Raw genomic sequence first — 17,668 nt, 5'->3', positions numbered from 1 at the left:
AATCATATAAAAATAAAATAAAAATAAGCATGCTGAAAGAGAATATATATGAATATTATAATGTTCTGTGTACTTTTCTATATATTTAAAACTTTTCACTATAAAAAGTAAACTTGGAAGAAAATAACAATGCTTTTTATTGTTAACAAGACCTCAGAGTTTTGTTTTGTTTTGTTTTAATTTTATTTTATTTTTAAACTTTACATAATTGTATTAGTTTTGCCAAATATCAAAATGAATCCGCCACAGGTATACATGTGTTCCCCATCCTGAACCCTCCTCCCTCCTCCCTCCTCCCTCCCCATTCCATCCCTCTGGGTCGTCCCAGTGCACCAGCCCCAAGCATCCAGTATCGTGCATCGAACCTGGACTGGCAACTTGTTTCATACATGATATTTTACATGTTTCAATGCCATTCTCCCAAATCTTCCCACCCTCTCCCTCTCCCACAGAGTCCATAAGACTGTTCTATACATCAGTGTCTCTTTTGCTGTCTCGTACACAGGGTTATTGTTACCATCTTTCTAAATTCCATATATATGCGTTAGTATACTGTATTGGTGTTTTTCTTTCTGGCTTACTTCACTCTGTATAATAGGCTCCAGTTTCATCCACCTCATTAGAACTGATTCAAATGTATTCTTTTTAATGGCTGAGTAATACTCCATTGTGTATATGTACCACAGCTTTCTTAGCCATTCATCTGCTGATGGGCATCTAGGTTGCTTCCATGTCCTGGCTATTATAAACAGTGCTGCGATGAACATTGGGGTACACGTGTCTCTTTCCCTTCTGGTTTCCTCAGTGTGTATGCCCAGCAGTGGGATTGCTGGATCATAAGGCAGGTCTATTTCCAGTTTTTTAAGGAATCTCCACACTGTTCTCCATAGTGGCTGTACTAGTTTGCATTCCCACCAACAGTGTAAGAGGGTTCCCTTTTCTCCACACCCTCTCCAGCATTTATTGCTTGTAGACTTTTGGATCGCAGCCATTCTGACTGGTGTGAAATGGTACCTCATAGTGGTTTTGATTTGCATTTCTCTGATAATGAGTGATGTTGAGCATCTTTTCATGTGTTTGTTAGCCATCTGTATGTCTTCTTTGGAGAAATGTCTATTTAGTTCTTTGGCCCATTTTTTGATTGGGTCATTTATTTTTCTGGAGTTGAGCTGTAGGAGTTGCTTGTATATTCTTGAGATTAGTTGTTTGTCAGTTGCTTCATTTGCTATTATCTTCTCCCATTCTGAAGGCTGTCTTTTCACCTTGCTAATAGTTTCCTTTGATGTGCAGAAGCTTTTAAGGTTAATTAGGTCCCATTTGTTTATTTTTGCTTTTATTTCCAATATTCTGGGAGGTGGGTCATAGAGGATCCTGCTCTGATGTATGTCAGAGAGTGTTTTGCCTATGTTCTCCTCTAGGAGTTTTATAGTTTCTGGTCTTACGTTTAGATCTTTAATCCATTTTGAGTTTATTTTTGTGTATGGTGTTAGAAAGTGTTCTAGTTTCATTCTTTTACAAGTGGTTGACCAGAGTTCCCAGCACCACTTGTTAAAGAGATTAAGACCTCAGAGTTTTAAGGTATACTAATTTCAACATCATGATTCAAAAGACTTGTTTAAAACTATATAATTTTCAAATCATTTAGTTTTGGTTTTACTTCTTTTCCTCCTAGTAATTTAAAAAACTTTGTTCAGTAAGGATGAGAGCCGATGTTATTTCTCAGTTTATTCCATTTTTTGTTGTTTTCCTTAATCATTGATAATGACATTCAAGTGATTTAATTCTATCCAAGAGTAGAAATCTTTTTTTTTTTTTTTTTTTATAAGCTCCCAAGTTAGCACCTCTGACCATAACGGGAAACCTCCAACATGTTCGGATACTAATCAGTTAGAAACTGTTTGGTGTGTGTTACCTTTGACGCATGGTTCATGTTCCAATTACATCGGAGTTTAGCATTTTATCCTGATTCTTTCAGGCATGTGCACTATTCTTCGATTATTGATAGCTAACATCTCTACCCTGTTTGAAGGTCGCCAGCCAGCCCCCTGCCCTGAACTGTCAGCTCCACATGTAGGCCCCAGAGAACAGCAGAGTCTCCCTGGGGAGGGATGCGTGCTTGTTCATGTACCCTCCAGCAATGCCAGGAGCCTTACAGCAAAAGCCCCTGGAGTAAGGGAGAAGAGTAGAAATCTTAAGCAGACTGGTGACCCACCCTTCACATTCACACATAAGATCATATGGAAATTGTATAAAATAGAGAAAAAAAGCTTTGTTCAGTTGCTCTAGCCGTGGGTGTACTTCATTATTATTGTTATTTTGTTATTATTGAGCTTCTGACATTCTTTGATGTAGGAATATTTTGAACATTATCTTTTAAAGTTAGTGAAGTACTATTAGTATTAGGTCTTATAATTTCTTCCCCCTCATAAGCCATTTCTGTGGTTTTAAAAATTCTTTTTTTCCCTTCCTTTTCTTTATTCTCATTAAAAGCAGTTGCTGGTAAGTTTGTAACTGCCCGTTGAGCAGGAAAAGTGGATGAATATGCTTCTATTTCTTGTTGATAAAATTTTATGAATTTTGTGTTTTCATGTTTTCATCCTGGTATTGTGCTATAGGCATATCTACTCTTAATCTATTTTATGTATAAAATGTCTAAACTCTATGTATAGTCAAGAACTGTGTACCCATGGAGCTATTATTATAAATAATAATGTTTAAAGGGCATTTTCCTGGTGGGCCCATTTGATATAATCCCCAGGCCTTTTCCATTCTTTATAAGGTTGCCTTATTGAGGGGGGAAGGAATTCTAGGCATATTTTCATTAGAATCTTGTTGATCTACAGATAACGATATAATATGAAAAGTGATGATACTAATTTTCATAAGCCACATAAAATTGATTTAATTATGTCTTGATGCTTTTGAACTGTGGTGTTGGAGAAGACTCTTGAGAGTCCCTTGGACTGCAAGGAGATCCAACCAGTCCATCCTAAAGGAGATCAATCCTGGGTGTTCATTGGAAGGACTGATGTTGAAACTGAAACTCCAATACTTTGGCCACCTGATACGAAGAGCTGACTCATTTGAAAAGACTCTGATACTGGGAAAGATTGAGGGCAGGAGGAGAAGGGGATGACAGAGGATGAGATGGTTGGATGGCATCACTGACTCAATGGACATGGGTTTGACTGGACTCTGGGAGTTGGTGATAGACAGGGAGGCCTGGCGTGCTGCGGTTCATGGGGTCACAGAGTCAGACACGACTGAGTGACTGAACTGAACTGATGTCATGGTTACACCTCATACCTACGACATGTAGTACCCTCATCAGTGGTTGTTTTTCCTGGTTTTATTTATTCCACCACCATTAAAAAAATCTTTTTATATATTTTAAATTGTCCTAGCAATTAAAAGGCAAACTACTGGAGGTCAGGAATACCACTGACCTTATCTGTTCTTCCATAGTGATTTGTATCAAGGTTAAAGACAGGATCTCAAAATCTCAGGCACATAGCTATGCTTATATTACAGCTGTGGGACTTGGACAAGGTACTTCTCCACATTTCTGTTTTCTCATTTGCAAAATGGGAATAGTTAATACTTTATAGATTCTGACTCATTTTTTTCACATTTTCACATTTCACATTTAATGTACTCAGAGTACATTTTAATAGTCAGTCAAGTTTTATGAATCATTGTGAACATGACACCATCTGAGATTATTAGTTCTTTCCTGGGAGGGTAGTGTATGTTTCAGTTTGGGTACTGTTGGTGTGAATTCAGATGGCAGTGAGTGAGCACCAGCTTGTGGTACAAAAATCTCAGAAGAGTTTATTTTCCATCTCCTCCCAAAGAGCAGGATTGGGACACGTAGGCTTTGCTCCTGTCTTTCTTCATGGCTTGTTAATTTCATGCATAGTTTGGTGGCTTAGTTTTTTTGTGGGAGTTAGACTCCCTGTCTTGAGCATACCACCCCGCTTTCTTCAGTTCAGTCCAGTCGCTCAGTTGTGTCCAACTCTTTGTGACCCCATGGACTGCAGCACACTAGGCTTCCCTGTCCATCACCAACTCCTGGAGCTTACTCAAACTTGTGTCCATCAAGTTGGTGTTGCTATTGAACCATCTCATCCTCTATCATCCCGTCTCCTTCCGCCTTCAATCTTTCCCAGCATCAGGGTCTTTTCCAATGAGTCAGTTCTTTGCATCAGGTGGCCAACGTATTGGACTTTCAGTCCTTCCAATGAATATTCAGGACTGATTTCCTTTAAGATTGACTGGTTTGAACTCCTTGCAGTCCAAGGGACTCTCAAGAGTCTTCTCCAACACCACAGTTCAAAAGCATAATTTCTTCGGTGCTCAGCTTTCTTTATGGTCCAACTCTCAGGTCCATACATGACTAGTGGAAAAGCCATAGCTTTGACTAGATGGACCTTTGTTGGCAAAGTAATGTCTCTGCTTTTTAATATGCTGTCTAGGTTGGTCATAGCTTTTTTCCCAAGGAGCGAGCGTCTTTTAATTGCATGACTGCAGTCACAATCTGCAGTGATTTTGGACCCCAAAAGAATAAAGTCTTTCACTGTTTCCATTGTTTCCCCATCTATTTGCCATGAAGTGATGGGACCAGATGCCACCATCTTAATTTTCTGAATGTTGAGTTTTAAGCCAGCTTTTTCACTCTCCTCTTTCACTTTCATCAAGAGGCTCTTTAGTTCTTCTTTGCTTTCTGCTGTAAGGGTGGTGTCATCTGTGTATCTGAGGTTATTGATATTTCCCCAGCAATCTTGATTCCAGCTTGTGCTTCATCAAGCCTGGCATTTTGTATGATGTATCTGCATATAAGTTAAATAACCAGGGTGATAATATACAGCCTTGACATACTCCTTTCCTGATTTGAATCCAGTCTGTTGATCCATGTCCAGTTCTAACTGCTGTCTCTTGACCCGCATGAAGATTTCTCAGGAGTGAGGTAAGGTGGTCTGGTGTTCCCATCTCTTTAAGAATTTTCTACAGTTTGTTGTGATCCACACAGTCAAAGGCTTTGGTATAATCAATAAAGCAGAAATAGATGTTTTTCTGTAACTCTCTTGCTTTTTCTCCCCCTTTCTTAGTAGCACCTAAAGCAGCAGTGCAGTCTTACCATCAGTGATGTTTTAGATGTGATGAAATCAAACCTGCCCTAAAGGGTCATTGTCAGCATAAATTTAGATAATATGTGAAGCTCTTTGCTTAGTGCCTGGTGCATAGTAACCTTTCAATATATGTTACCAATAGTTAGATATCTCAGATGCACTTGCTGTGGTTTGATCCATGCCATTCTACTTGTTTCAGTTGTTTGTTTGCATCTCTCCCACGCTGCCTTGACCTCCTCCAGGATAGTTTCCTTATATTTGGAATTCTGTCAGTGCTGTTAGAACTTGGTAGCACTTCCTATGGAGAAGGAAATGGCAACCCACTCCAGTGTTCTTGCCTGGAGAATCCCAGGGACGGGGAAGCCTGGTGGGCTGCTGTCTATGGGGTCGCACAGAGTCGGACACGACTGAAGTGACTTAGCAGCAGCAGCAGCACTTCCTAGGCTTGCTGATAGGCGAATTGAGTCGAATAACCAATAACCAGCTTTTTAACCATACATTAGTCATTTTACCCATCAAGATATCAGTTTCTTCATCTTTAAAAAGAACAACTTGAGCTGTTAATCCTTAAATAGCTTTCACTTACAAAATCTTTTCTTTAAACAAAAACAATTTTTTTTTTTTTAGGCCATGTCATATGGCTTGCAGCATCTTAGTTCCCTGCTACTGCTGCTGCTGCTAAGTCGCTTCAGTCATGTCCGACTCTGCGACCCCATAGATGGCAGGCCAACAGGCTCCCCCGTCCCTGGGATTCTCCAGGCAAGAACACTGGAGTGGGTTGCCATTTCCTTCTCCAATGCATGAAAGTGAAAAGTGAAAGTGAAGTTGTTCAGTTGTGTCCGACTCTTCGCTAACCAGGGATTAAACCCGGGACCCAGCTTTAACCACTGAACTGCCAGGAAATTTGCATAAATAAAACCTGAAGTTTACATGTACAGAAAAGTTGCAATGATAGTACAGAATTCTCTTCACCTAATTTCTCCTGTTAACATCTTGCATTACCTTGGCACATTTGTCAAAACTGATGTCTCTGTTTCAGTATCCTGTCAAGGATACCACTTGGCATTTAGTAAAATGTTACACTATTTTATGTAAGTTTAGAGTTTTGAATATTATAGCTTTCTGGTTATTAAAAATATGAACATATGGTGGAATTCACTTGCTATATTTCAATTTTAGGTTTCCATGGCACATGGGATACAAAATTTGATAAATGCCATCAGAATGATTCACAGTGTGTCCAGGTACTATAATACTTCTGAGAGAATGACCTCATTGTTTATTAAGGTGAGTTTCAAGGGAAGAAGCCACACATGTAACCCTGTGAAAAAGTTAGCAGTGCTTTCCATTTGAGCCAGAGAAGGGAAAAGGGAAATTCTGGATTTTCATACTTTGTGGACAAGAAGAGAAAGATGTTGCCTGGAGTCAGTTGTACTTAATTGAAGGGGGACTTTTCTGCTTGTCAGAGGTAAGTGCCCAAGACTTGTTTAAATGTATCTGATGATTTTCTAATTTAGTTATTCCAAATAGTTTTGCATAAGAGGTAAAAGTTGGGTGTATTGTTACTAATGCTTCTTAGCTACTTCTATGCACACTGTGGTTTATGTAAAATCTTACCATGTAGTGTCATTTGATTAATTGTTTTAAATAAATTGAAAAAAGTATCCAAGAAACACATGAATAGAATTTACTTGTAAATAATTCAAGCAGAACATAACAGTCACATTTCAACCTTTGTTTTTTAAATCAAAGGATAGGTTTAATCATTCATTATCTATGTCCCAAATGTGGCAAGAACCTTAGGAGACTTTTCCAGTTGCTTGTCTTCCTCCTTGCTGCATGTTCCACATGGAGATTGCTAGTTCCATGTTATTGTTGCTATTTTTTCAACATTATGAGTCAACAGGTGTTCAGACTGAAATCTAAGTATTGCTAGGTTCTTTGATCTGTGTTGTGATTTCCACATCTTCCTTTGTCTTGGATTTATTATTTCTTTTGCTGAAAAAAATTCTTAAGTAATTCTTCCAGAGGGGGTTTCTGTGGTGAGCCCCTCGAGTTCCTGCATGTCTGAAAATTGCTTCATTTTGTCCTACCACTCAAATGTTAGTTTGGGTTTCTTAAGTTCAATATAATTTTTTCCTGGAACTTGGAAGATGCCATTGTGTTCTATGTTGTTGTATCTTCCTGCTCTTCCTTTGTAGGAAACCTATTTTATTCTCATAGGAAGATTTTAGGATTTTTTCCTTTATTCTTGAACTTCTAAAATTTCAAAGTAATGCTCTTTTTACATTTATTTTGTTCTCTGCTTGCTGAGTTTATTTTACTTAAAAAAGACTGTCGTCTCTCTTCATTTGGGGGAACTTTTCATCTTTATTCCCTATTATATCCACCTATACAATTTATTCCCTTTTCTTGAATCTAAATTCTATATTTTTTAATTATTATCTTTTTGGTCCATCTTTGTCCTTTGACCTTTTGGCTCACTCACTGCCTCTTCATTTATATCCCAATTACTGGTCAATGCAAATTTCAGTTTCCAAGCTCTTTTGTTGTTTCCTTTTCATGGTGTAAAAATCCTCTCATATCTTTTTCATAAACTAATTTAGTTAACAAAGCCATTTTAAAAGATTTTACGCGTATCTTTTCTGTATTTTCTCTCTTTGTTGAATTTAATGTTTCTGTCACCATGTCTGTTTTCTTCAGTTGCTTGATGATTCTTGGTTGTCTGCCCATCTTTGTATTTGAGATTCCTGATTTGCCTCTGGGTTTTGTTTATTTTGTCTGTCTCCTGTGAGTAAGGGGCATAACTTACTGTTGGAAGGGCGTGGGAGTAGCTTTCTCTCTGATCCCTTATGGGTGCAGTAGCTACTTGGGTCACAGCTCTCGAGGCCGTGGTCTGCTTATCGGTTCATCCTTTCAGCATATGGCACTGTTGCCTGCTGTACGAGTTGCTCCAAATTCAGTGTTCAGGGTTACAGCAAAGGGTCACCTCACATTGGAGAAGGCAATGGCACCCCACTCCAGTACTCTTGCCTGGAAAATCCCATGGATGGTGGAGCCTGGTAGGCTGCAGCCCATGGGGTTGCTAAGAGTCGGGCATGACTGAGCGACTTCACTTTCACTTTTCACTTTCATGCATTGGAGAAGGAAATGGCAGCCCACTCCAGTGTTCTTGCCTGGAGAATCCCAGGGACGGGGGAGCCTGGTGGGTTGCCATCTATGGGGTCGCACAGAGTCGGACACGACTGAAGCGACTTAGCAGCAGCAGCAGCATGTTTTAAAAAAACTTGTTTTATTTCTTTCTCTATATATAGTTATTTTGGACTTATATTTATTTTAGGTAACCAACCAAATGGTGACAGCATGTAAAGCATATATTACTGATGGGGGAACTAATCACGTATGGGATCAGGAAACACCAGTGGTACTAAAGAAAATTCAGGTTTGTACAAGTATTTTTATTTTCTTAAAGCTTTTACCATCTGGCTCAATTTTGTTTACTTTTTTCATTGATAAAGTATGCTAGCTTTGAAAAAGTATTGTACAGAGTAGTATGAGCAAATAAAAAGAACTTCATTAAAATTATCCACTTCCCTTTATGTTTAGTGCTCCTGCTAGGGCACCATTTAATCCTCAGCTTCTCCATGGCTGCCTGTATCAAACACCTCTTGTGTACTCTTACATATGCTCTGACCACTCCTCTTATTCCATCCCCTGTTAAATTTCATTTTCTTGCCTTTTTCATTGGCTGGGACTGTCATACATCCTTAAGTAGATCTTGTGATAGTTGGCATCTTATTCTGATCTTCTTTTGGAAGAAAATCCTTCTAACATTTCCCCATTTGGTTTGATGCTTTAGTGCATCATTGATTAGATTCCAGGAAGTTTTACTTCTAATTTTGGTTACTAGGAGATATTATTAAAAGTTATGAAGGGGTTTTGAAAAAAGTTTTTATGCACTTATTCATTGAGGAGGTTATAAAATTTTTCTCCTTAATCTGTTAACAGATGACATTTTTGAAAAATTTTTTATTGCAAGATACTTGCTTTACAATATTGTGCTGTTTTCTGCCATACATCAACATCAATCGGTCACAGGTATACATATGTCCCCTCCCTCTTGAACCTCCTTCCCATCTCCCAACCGATTCCACACCTCTAGGTTGTCATAGAGCACTGGATTGAGCTCCTTGTGTATTTGAGTCAGTCCTAAAGAGGGGGATGAACCTAGAGCCTATCGTACAGAGTGAAGTAAGTTAGAAAGAGAAAGATGGATATTGTATATTAACACATGTGTATGGAATCTAGAAAGATGGTACCGATGAAGCTATTTGCAGGGCAGCAATGGAGGCACAGACAGAACAGACTTGTGGACACAGTGTGGGAGGAAGAGGGTGGGCGGACTGAGAGAGTGGCTTCGGTTCCGTTCAGTTCAGTTCAGTTGCTCAGTCATGTCCAACTCTTTGCTACCCCAAGGACTGCAGCACCCCAGGCCTCCCTGTCCATCACCAACTCCCGGAGCTTGCTCAAACATGTCCATCGAGTCAGTGATACCATCCAACCATCTCATCCTCTGTCGTCCCTTTCTCTTCCCACCTTGAATCTTTCCCAGCATCAGGGTCTTTTCAAATGAGTCAGCTCTTCACATCAGGTGACCAAAGTATTGGAGTATAGCTTAGATGACATTTTTAGGTTATCTAGAATGAAACTATTCTGATATCCCTAGGGTAAACTCAACTTATGGTGTAATTATCTTTTTAAAGACATTCTTAAATTCACTTTGCTACACTTTTCTGTAGGACCTTTTGCAACTATACTCATGAGAGAGATAGCCTGTAAATTTTCTTTTCTCACAGTATCCTTGTCAGTGTTTCTGGCACTAAGTTTTCAGAATGAATATGACTGAAGGAGAGAAAGAAAGTACTCCCATGTTTTCCAGTCTCTGGAGGAGTCTGTAGAAAATCAAAGCAATCTGTTATTTTGAAAGTCTGAAAGAAATGACCATACCAGGAAGTCTCCAACTGGAAGTGGTTTGCTTTCTTCATATGCTGGATCCTGGGCTCTGTAGAGTTAAGGCGGGAGGCTGAGACTGGGAGGCAGAGCAAGAAAGGACGCTCGATGCCCGGTCCTAGGACGCGAACCGCTGTGCTCGCAGGGTGGGTCCTGAGCACTGCCCTCACCACACTCTGACCTTTCAACCAGAGGACAAGGAAGAGGGGTCAGAGGAAACAGGAGATGAGGAATTGCAATTAGAGTAGTTTCCCTTCCTGAAAACACTTAAACCCAAAGACTGGAAGTACCAGAATCATTATGCAGTTTTTGGACAGAGACAGACCAAAGCAGCATGTGAAGCAGCGGTTTTAAAACAGTACCCAAAGAGCTGGTGAGCTGTTTAAAGATGCAGATAATGACAACTGCACTTGCATAAATAGAGCTTATGAAATATCTGATACAGTGAAAAGAGGAGAAATTAAGAATATAGTTCTTGCTTTTGATAACTCAGTTCCTTCTAGAAGTGAAGCAATGGATACTTTCTTCTAAGTGTTTTCCCAAGTGTTTGAAATGTATTCCAGGTGGTAAAAAAGAAAATGTAAACCTAATGATATGCATTCATCCTTTTTGTAGAGGCATTTTATTCCTGCTGGTATAATTTTTATTCTTGGAAAGAGTTTTCTTATTTAAATGAAGGGGAAAAAAAGCAGAACGTCATGATAAGAAGAGAGAGGTTGAAAAGCAGAACAGAGCAACAAGGGCACAAAGGAAAAAGAAGAAATGAATGGAAGGTCAGTTGCTAATGCATATAACTGTGATGCAAGAAGAAAAACAGAAGGAAAAATGAAGAAGAAAGAAGCTAAAGAAAATAGAGATGAGCTCAATTAGGAGCTGTTTGGGTAACTAAGGAGAAAGAAGAGGAAGTTTGTCAAAATGCATTACTGGCAAAGAAGAAGAAAGATATCCAGGGGGAAAAAGGCATTAAGAGGGAAAGGCAATATCAAATCATTATGTTTTACACGTGAAACTAATATAATGTTGTGTGTGCATGCTAAGTTGCTCAGTCATGTGCAACTCTTTGCAACCCTGTGGACCATAGGCCACCAGGCTCCTCTGTCCATGGGATTCTCCAGGCAAGGATACTGGAGTGGGTTGCCATGCCCTCCTCCAGGGGATCTTCCCAACCCAGGGATTGGGACCCGTGTCTCTTTATGTCTCCTGTATTGGCAGGTGGGTTCTTTACCACTAGTACCACCTGACGTAATGTTATTTGTCAACTATATCTCCATAATAAAAGGGAAAGGTAGCAAAAACTGCAAAATTCATGGAAGACCTGGAATCACATTTCCGATGATGAGATGAAGACAAAGTAATGGAAGAAGTGGAAAAACTTGGCGATACCCTTGAACTTGCAAGCTTACTGTACTCAAGTGAAAAACTCACATCACCTACAAAAGAAATAGGAATGATTGCTCTGGCAAAACAGATAGAAGAAAATGAGCAAAGTAGAAGAGAAAGAAGTTGAGTATGTGCCAAGTATCTAAGAATGCAGAGACATCAACTGTTGCAGGTGGAAATGGCAGTAAAAATTGGTCAGAAGAGAATTGATCTGCAATTGCTAATTAAATCTGTGAGCCTCTTCCTTGCTGGGACAAAGTCAAGATGGGAAGTTATTGCCAATACATGAATGTGTATTCTACTTCTGGGAGTCAAGAAAACTACCAAAGATTTCATTGGCAAAGAAGAGTCTCTAAAAACTTGGCCATCATCGAAAAGATGGCATACTGTATGGAGAGGAGCCTCAAATTGTCAGTACCTTGAAGTGCTGAAGGTTCTGTCAGCACCTGCAAAACAATTTGAAAATCCATGTGCAGATTTCACGTCTTGACAACAGAAGAACAGAAGCTTTTGGAACAAGCTTTGAAAATGTATTTACTCGGTAGTAAATACACCCGAAAGATGGGGAAAAATAGCAGAAGCAGTATCTGTCGTGACAAACAGGACCACCAAAATGACATATGAAACTTGCTAAGATGGTGAAAGCAAAGAATGATGCTAAGAACAAGTGCTGAATTCAGATAGAGCCATGAAATGACATAATGACAGACTGTTGTATGTGCATTTAAAAAATTAAACTGCAAGTTGAGTTGAGTTGAGTTCAGTCATTCAGTCATGCCCGACTCTTTTTGACCCCATGCACTGCAGCACTCCAGGCTTCCCTGTCCATCACCAACTCTTGGAGCTTACTCAAACTCATGTCCATCAGGTCGGTGGTGCCATCCAACCGTCTCATCCTCTGTCGTCCCCTTATCCTCCCACCTTCAATCTTTCCCAGCATCAGGGTCTTTTCCAGTGAGTCAGTTCTTCACATCAGGTGGCCAAAGTATCAGAATTTCAACTTCAGCACCAGTCCTTCCAATGAATATTCAGGACTGATTTTCTTCAGGATGGACTGGTTTGATCTTCTTGCAGTCCAAGGGACTCTCAAGAGTCTTCTCCAACACCACAGTTCAAAAGCATCAATTCTTCGGCACTCAGCTTATTTTATAATCCAACTCTTACATCCATACATGACTAATGGAAAAACCATAGCTTTGACTAGACAGACCTTTTTTGGCAAAGTAATGTCTCTGCCTTTTAATATGCTGTCTAGGTTGTTCAGAGCTTTTCTACCAAGGATCAAGCATCTTTTAATTTCATGACTGCAGTCACAATCTGCAGTGATTTTGGAGCCCAAGAAAATAAAGTCTCTCACTGTTTCCATTGCTTCCCCATCTATTTCCCATGAAGTGATGGGATCAGATGCCATGATCTTAGTTTTCCAAATGTTGAGTTTTAAGCCAACTTTTTTCACTGTCATCTTTCACTTTCATCAAGAGGCTTTTTAGTACCTCTTCGCTTTCTGCCATAAGGGTGGTGTCATCTGTGTATCTAAGGTTATTGATAGTTCTCCTGGCAATCTTGATTCCAGCTTGAGCTTCATCCAGCCTGGCGTTTCACGTGATGTACTCTGCATATAAATTAAATAAGCAGGGTGACAATATACAGCCTTGATATACTTCTTTCCAAATTTGGAACCAGTCTGTTGTTCCATGTCCAGTCCTAACTGTTGCTTTTTGACCTGCATACAGATATCTCAGGAAACGGGTCAGGTGGTCTGGTATTCCCATCTCTTTAAGAATTTTCAGTTTATTGTGATCCACACAGTCAAAGGCTTTGGTGTAGTCAATAAAGCAGAAGTAGATGTTTTTCTGGAACTCTCTTGCTTTTTTGATGATTAAACGGATGTTGACAATTTGATCTCTGGTTCCTCTACCTTTTCTAAATCCAGCTTGAACATCTGCAAGTTCACAGTTCACATACTGTTGAAGCCTGGCTTGGAGAATTTTAAGCATTACTTTGCTAGCGTGTGAGATGAGTGCAATTGTGTGGTAGTTTGAGCATTCCTTGGCATTGCCTTTCTTTGGGATTGGAATAAAAACTGACCTTTTCCAGTCCTGTGGCTACTGCTGAGTACTATAAAACTGAAAGTACTATACAAAAAAAATATCTGGACAGAACTCATGTAACTCATTGAGCTTGAGTTTTTTGTGGCATTTCCTTTTCTTATCATTAAAATTTTTTAAATTGTGATAAAATGTACACAATGTAAAATTTACCATTTTAACTGTTTTAAAATTTGTGGTTCAGTGGCATTAAGCACATACACAATATTGTATAACCATTAACACTATCAATTTCTGGAATGTTTTCATCCCCACAGACTGAGACTCTATATCAATTAAACAGCAACTTATTCCCTGTCTCCAAGCCCCTGGTCATCTCTGTTCTGCTTTCTGTCTCCATGTATTTGTCTATTCTAGGTGTTTTATATAGGTAGAATCAGGCAGTATTTGTCCTTCAGTGCTGGTCTCTTTTTTTTAACATAACATGTTTTCAAAGTTCATATTGTGGCATGTATTAGAATTTCATTTTTTTTTTAATGGCTGAGTATTATTCCATTGTGTGGATATACCACATTTTGTTTATCGATTCATCTTTTGATAGACATTTGGGTTGTTACCACTTTCTGACTATTGTGAATAATGCTGATATGATCACTGTTGTGTAATGATCTCTTTGAGTCTCTTTATTTTGAGTATATACCTAAAAATGGAATTGCTGGATCATATGCAATTATATATTTAACTATTTGCACAACCATTAGGCTGTTTTCTATAGCTGCTGTTCCATTTTACGTTCTCACCAGCAATACATGAGAGTTCCAATTTCTCCACATCCACACCAGTGCTTGTTATTTTTTCTTTTTCTTTTTTGATAATAGCATCCTAATGCCTGTGAAATGTTATCCCATTGTGTTTTGATTTGCATTTCCCTAATGTCTAGTAATAGTTGAGCATATTTTCAAATACATATTGGCAATTTGTATATTTTCCTTGGAGAAATAGCTTTCAAATCCTTTACTCACTTTTGAACTGAGTTGTTCTGCTTTTGTTGAGTTATAAGAGTTCTTTACATATTCTAGATATTAGTCCCTAGCATATATTTAAAAAAATACATAGTTTCATTTTTTTAAAAACTAATTTTTTGACTTTTATTTCATTTATTCTTGAGTCAGTTTGGTAAGTTTATATTTTTGAGGAATTTATTCAACTTTTCTAAAATTTGTAAATTATTGTTATAATATTGATAATATTATCTTATTATTATATAAGATAATATATTATTATTATATATAATTATAATAATATATTGTAATATATTATTATTGCTTTATTATATACTATGTCCCCTTATTCATTAACAGTATTACTTATCTTCTTCCATTGTTTTCTTAATCATTCTTGCTCACTCAATCCTCAGATTCAAAACAACCCATAGTCTTCCTGGAAGTTTAATCATTTCTGTTGTTGTTGTTATTTTTTGGATTCCATGTTGCCCTCTAGAATTTCTCCAGTGTTAATTTTGGGAGTGGGAGGCAGAGATCATTCCCTCCAAGTTGACCTATTAGCAGGAGCCAGAACTCTTGACATAGAACTTAGCAATTTATTCTTATAATTCTTTTCATTTCCTTCAGGTCACTAGCTATTTACTTACTGAATTAGAAATGAAAGTTTGGTTTTCTGAATTCTAGTTTAACCCAATTTCTATCACATTTGAAATCTTTTCAGGAAACTTCTACTGTAGAGTTTTGGGGAATAATTTTCAAATGGGTTTGAAGAAGCAATGGAAAGAATTATTATTCAGGACCTTATCTGTCCAACATGAAGGAATTGGTTAGTAGAGAAGAAATAATATGAAGTAATTTCTATTAGATGGCATATTCCAGGAGGATAAGGATCTTATCTGTATTCCTAGCATCTCAAGGAAGTCGAGTGAAAAATTATCAGTAACCTTGAAGAGCGTAAGATTTTGTTTTAGAGATTGAGGTGGGGTACTATCTCTTATAGTTAGAAGTAGGTGTGTGACTAGTTACAGAAACCCGAATGTTTATAGGAATCACCTGAGAAACTGGTTGAACATATGGATTACTGTGTCTCACTCATAGAAATTCTGATTTAGTGGCTGAGGGAGACAGAATAAAGATGTCCTCATCCTAATCCCTGGAATTTGTTACATTAAATGTCAAGGGGGAATTCAGATTGTAGGAGGAATTAAGGGTGGGGAGGTTATCCTGGATGATCTAAGTGGGTCCAATGCAATCACGTAGGTCCTTCTAGACTCAAGAGGGAGATGAAAGAGTCAGAGCCAGGGAGCTGACAGTATATTAGAGATTTGACTGGACATTTGTGGCTTTGAAAAAGTTGAACATTTTTTAAAAGATGGTTTGGTTCGCTTGACATGACAGTGAGTTCCTACTGGACACTGGTAACACTGTCCTCTCTTTTTGCCTGGCTGAACTGCCCAGTGGTATCCCAGTTCAGTTGCTCAGTCGTGTCCGACTCTTTGCGACCCCATAAACCGCAGCACGCCAGGCCTCCCTGTCCATCACCAACTGCCGGAGTCCACCCAAACCCATGTCCATTGAGTTGGTGATGCAGTCCAACCATCTCATCCTCTGTCGTCCCCTTCTCCTCCTGCCCTCAATCTTTCCCAGCATCAGGGGCTTTTCAAACGAGTCAGCTCTTCACATCAGGGGGCCAAAATATTAGAGTTTCAGCTTCAACGTCAGTCCTTCCAATGAACACCTAGGACTGATCTCTTTTAGGATGGACTGGTTGGACCTCCTTGCAGTCTAAGGGACCCTCAAGAGTCTTCTCCAACACCACAGTTCAAAAACATCAATTCTTCAGTGCTCAGCTTTCTTTATAGTCCAACTTTCACATCCGTACATGACTACTGGAAAACCATAGCCTTGACTAGACAGACCTTTGTTGACAAAGTAATGTCTCTGCTTTTCAATATGCAGTCTAGTTTGGTCATAACTTTCCTTCTAAGCAGTAAGTATCTTTTAATTTCATGGCTGCAATCACCATCTCCAGTGATTTTGGAGCCCCCCAAAATAAAGTCAGCCACTGTTTCCCCATCTAGTCAAATATTAGGATTTCAGTAATGCATCCATCAAAGACTATGCTCTCCTTGTGGAGAAATGACAGTTGAATAATAAATTAGCACTACACAACCTTAATGTTTTTTATACCTGTATGTGAATAATGCTGATTAAAAGGTGCCAACTGAATAGATAATTGATAACAGAATTGATACATCATTTTTTACCTGGAAGTTCTAATTAGCCATGAAAATCTGACAACAAATAGTATGTGTCATACTTTGATAAGGATAAGAGTTAAGGGGAAATAATGAGAATAAAGAAGATGAGAGAATGGCATTGAAACATGTATAATATCATGTATGAAATGAGTCGCCAATCCAGGTTTGATGCACGATACTGGATGCTTGGGGCTGGTGCACTAGGATGACCCAGAGGGATGGTACAGGGAGGGAGGAGGGAGGAGGGTTCAGGATGGGGAACACGTGTATACCTGTGGCGGATTCATGTTGATATATGGCAAAACCAATACAATATTGTAAAGTTAAAAAATAAAATTAAAAAAAGAAAATGAGAATATTTTGTAAAATAGAAAAAAATATATTGATTTTTCACAGACCTTTCTATATGTGGGCAGAGAACTTGAATTTTTAATGTTAGCAGCAACAGCCCTGTTGAGGGGCTGCTGTGATCAGTTCTGTGTGAGGATAGAAGTTTTGAATTTTTCACTTATGAACAAAAGGCTCACTATATATCACCCCATTTTAAATCTCTCATAGGACTGCATTTTTCTATTCAAGGAATATCAGGCATCTTTTCATAAAACAAGGAAACAGATTTTAGAGTCCTCAGGGGAAAAATCTTTTGAGGTTTCAGAAATGTACATATTTGGAAAATTTGAAGCTTTCTGCAAAAGACTGGAGAAGGTAAGCAGCCACAGTTTTCACTGCCAACCATAGTGTTCCAGGTATTTCATACTTCATGTAGCATTGTTGAGATCTCTTATCTCACTATTGATCTGACTTATCCAATGTTACTCATAGATTGCTGCATTTTA

At 38.6% G+C, this 17,668-nt stretch overlaps 1 protein-coding gene, 1 non-coding gene and 1 pseudogene across 3 annotated transcripts in view; 2 read left to right on the top strand and 1 right to left on the bottom strand.

Moving 5' to 3' along the window:
• Positions 1-17,668, top strand: part of DNAH8 (dynein axonemal heavy chain 8) — a 328,991-nt gene that overhangs the window by 16,324 nt on the left and 294,999 nt on the right. For both annotated transcript variants that reach the window (XM_055571493.1, XM_055571494.1), the window contains exons 7-9: positions 6,309-6,416; positions 8,470-8,571; positions 17,391-17,537. In XM_055571493.1, the coding sequence (XP_055427468.1) occupies positions 6,309-6,416; positions 8,470-8,571; positions 17,391-17,537 (357 nt within the window). The remainder of the gene's footprint in view (positions 1-6,308; positions 6,417-8,469; positions 8,572-17,390; positions 17,538-17,668) is intronic.
• Positions 2,055-2,184, bottom strand: LOC129648122 (small nucleolar RNA SNORA49). The gene has a single exon (XR_008712705.1). It is a non-coding gene; the product is annotated as a small nucleolar RNA SNORA49 (small nucleolar RNA).
• Positions 10,127-12,153, top strand: LOC129647982 (dnaJ homolog subfamily C member 2-like; annotated as a pseudogene).

This window comes from Bubalus kerabau, chromosome 3 (genome assembly GCF_029407905.1).
Source record: "Bubalus kerabau isolate K-KA32 ecotype Philippines breed swamp buffalo chromosome 3, PCC_UOA_SB_1v2, whole genome shotgun sequence".
Taxonomy (NCBI): domain Eukaryota; kingdom Metazoa; phylum Chordata; class Mammalia; order Artiodactyla; family Bovidae; genus Bubalus; species Bubalus kerabau.
The sequence above is the reverse complement of the archived record's forward strand: the minus strand, read 5'-3'. Positions and strand labels throughout refer to the sequence as shown.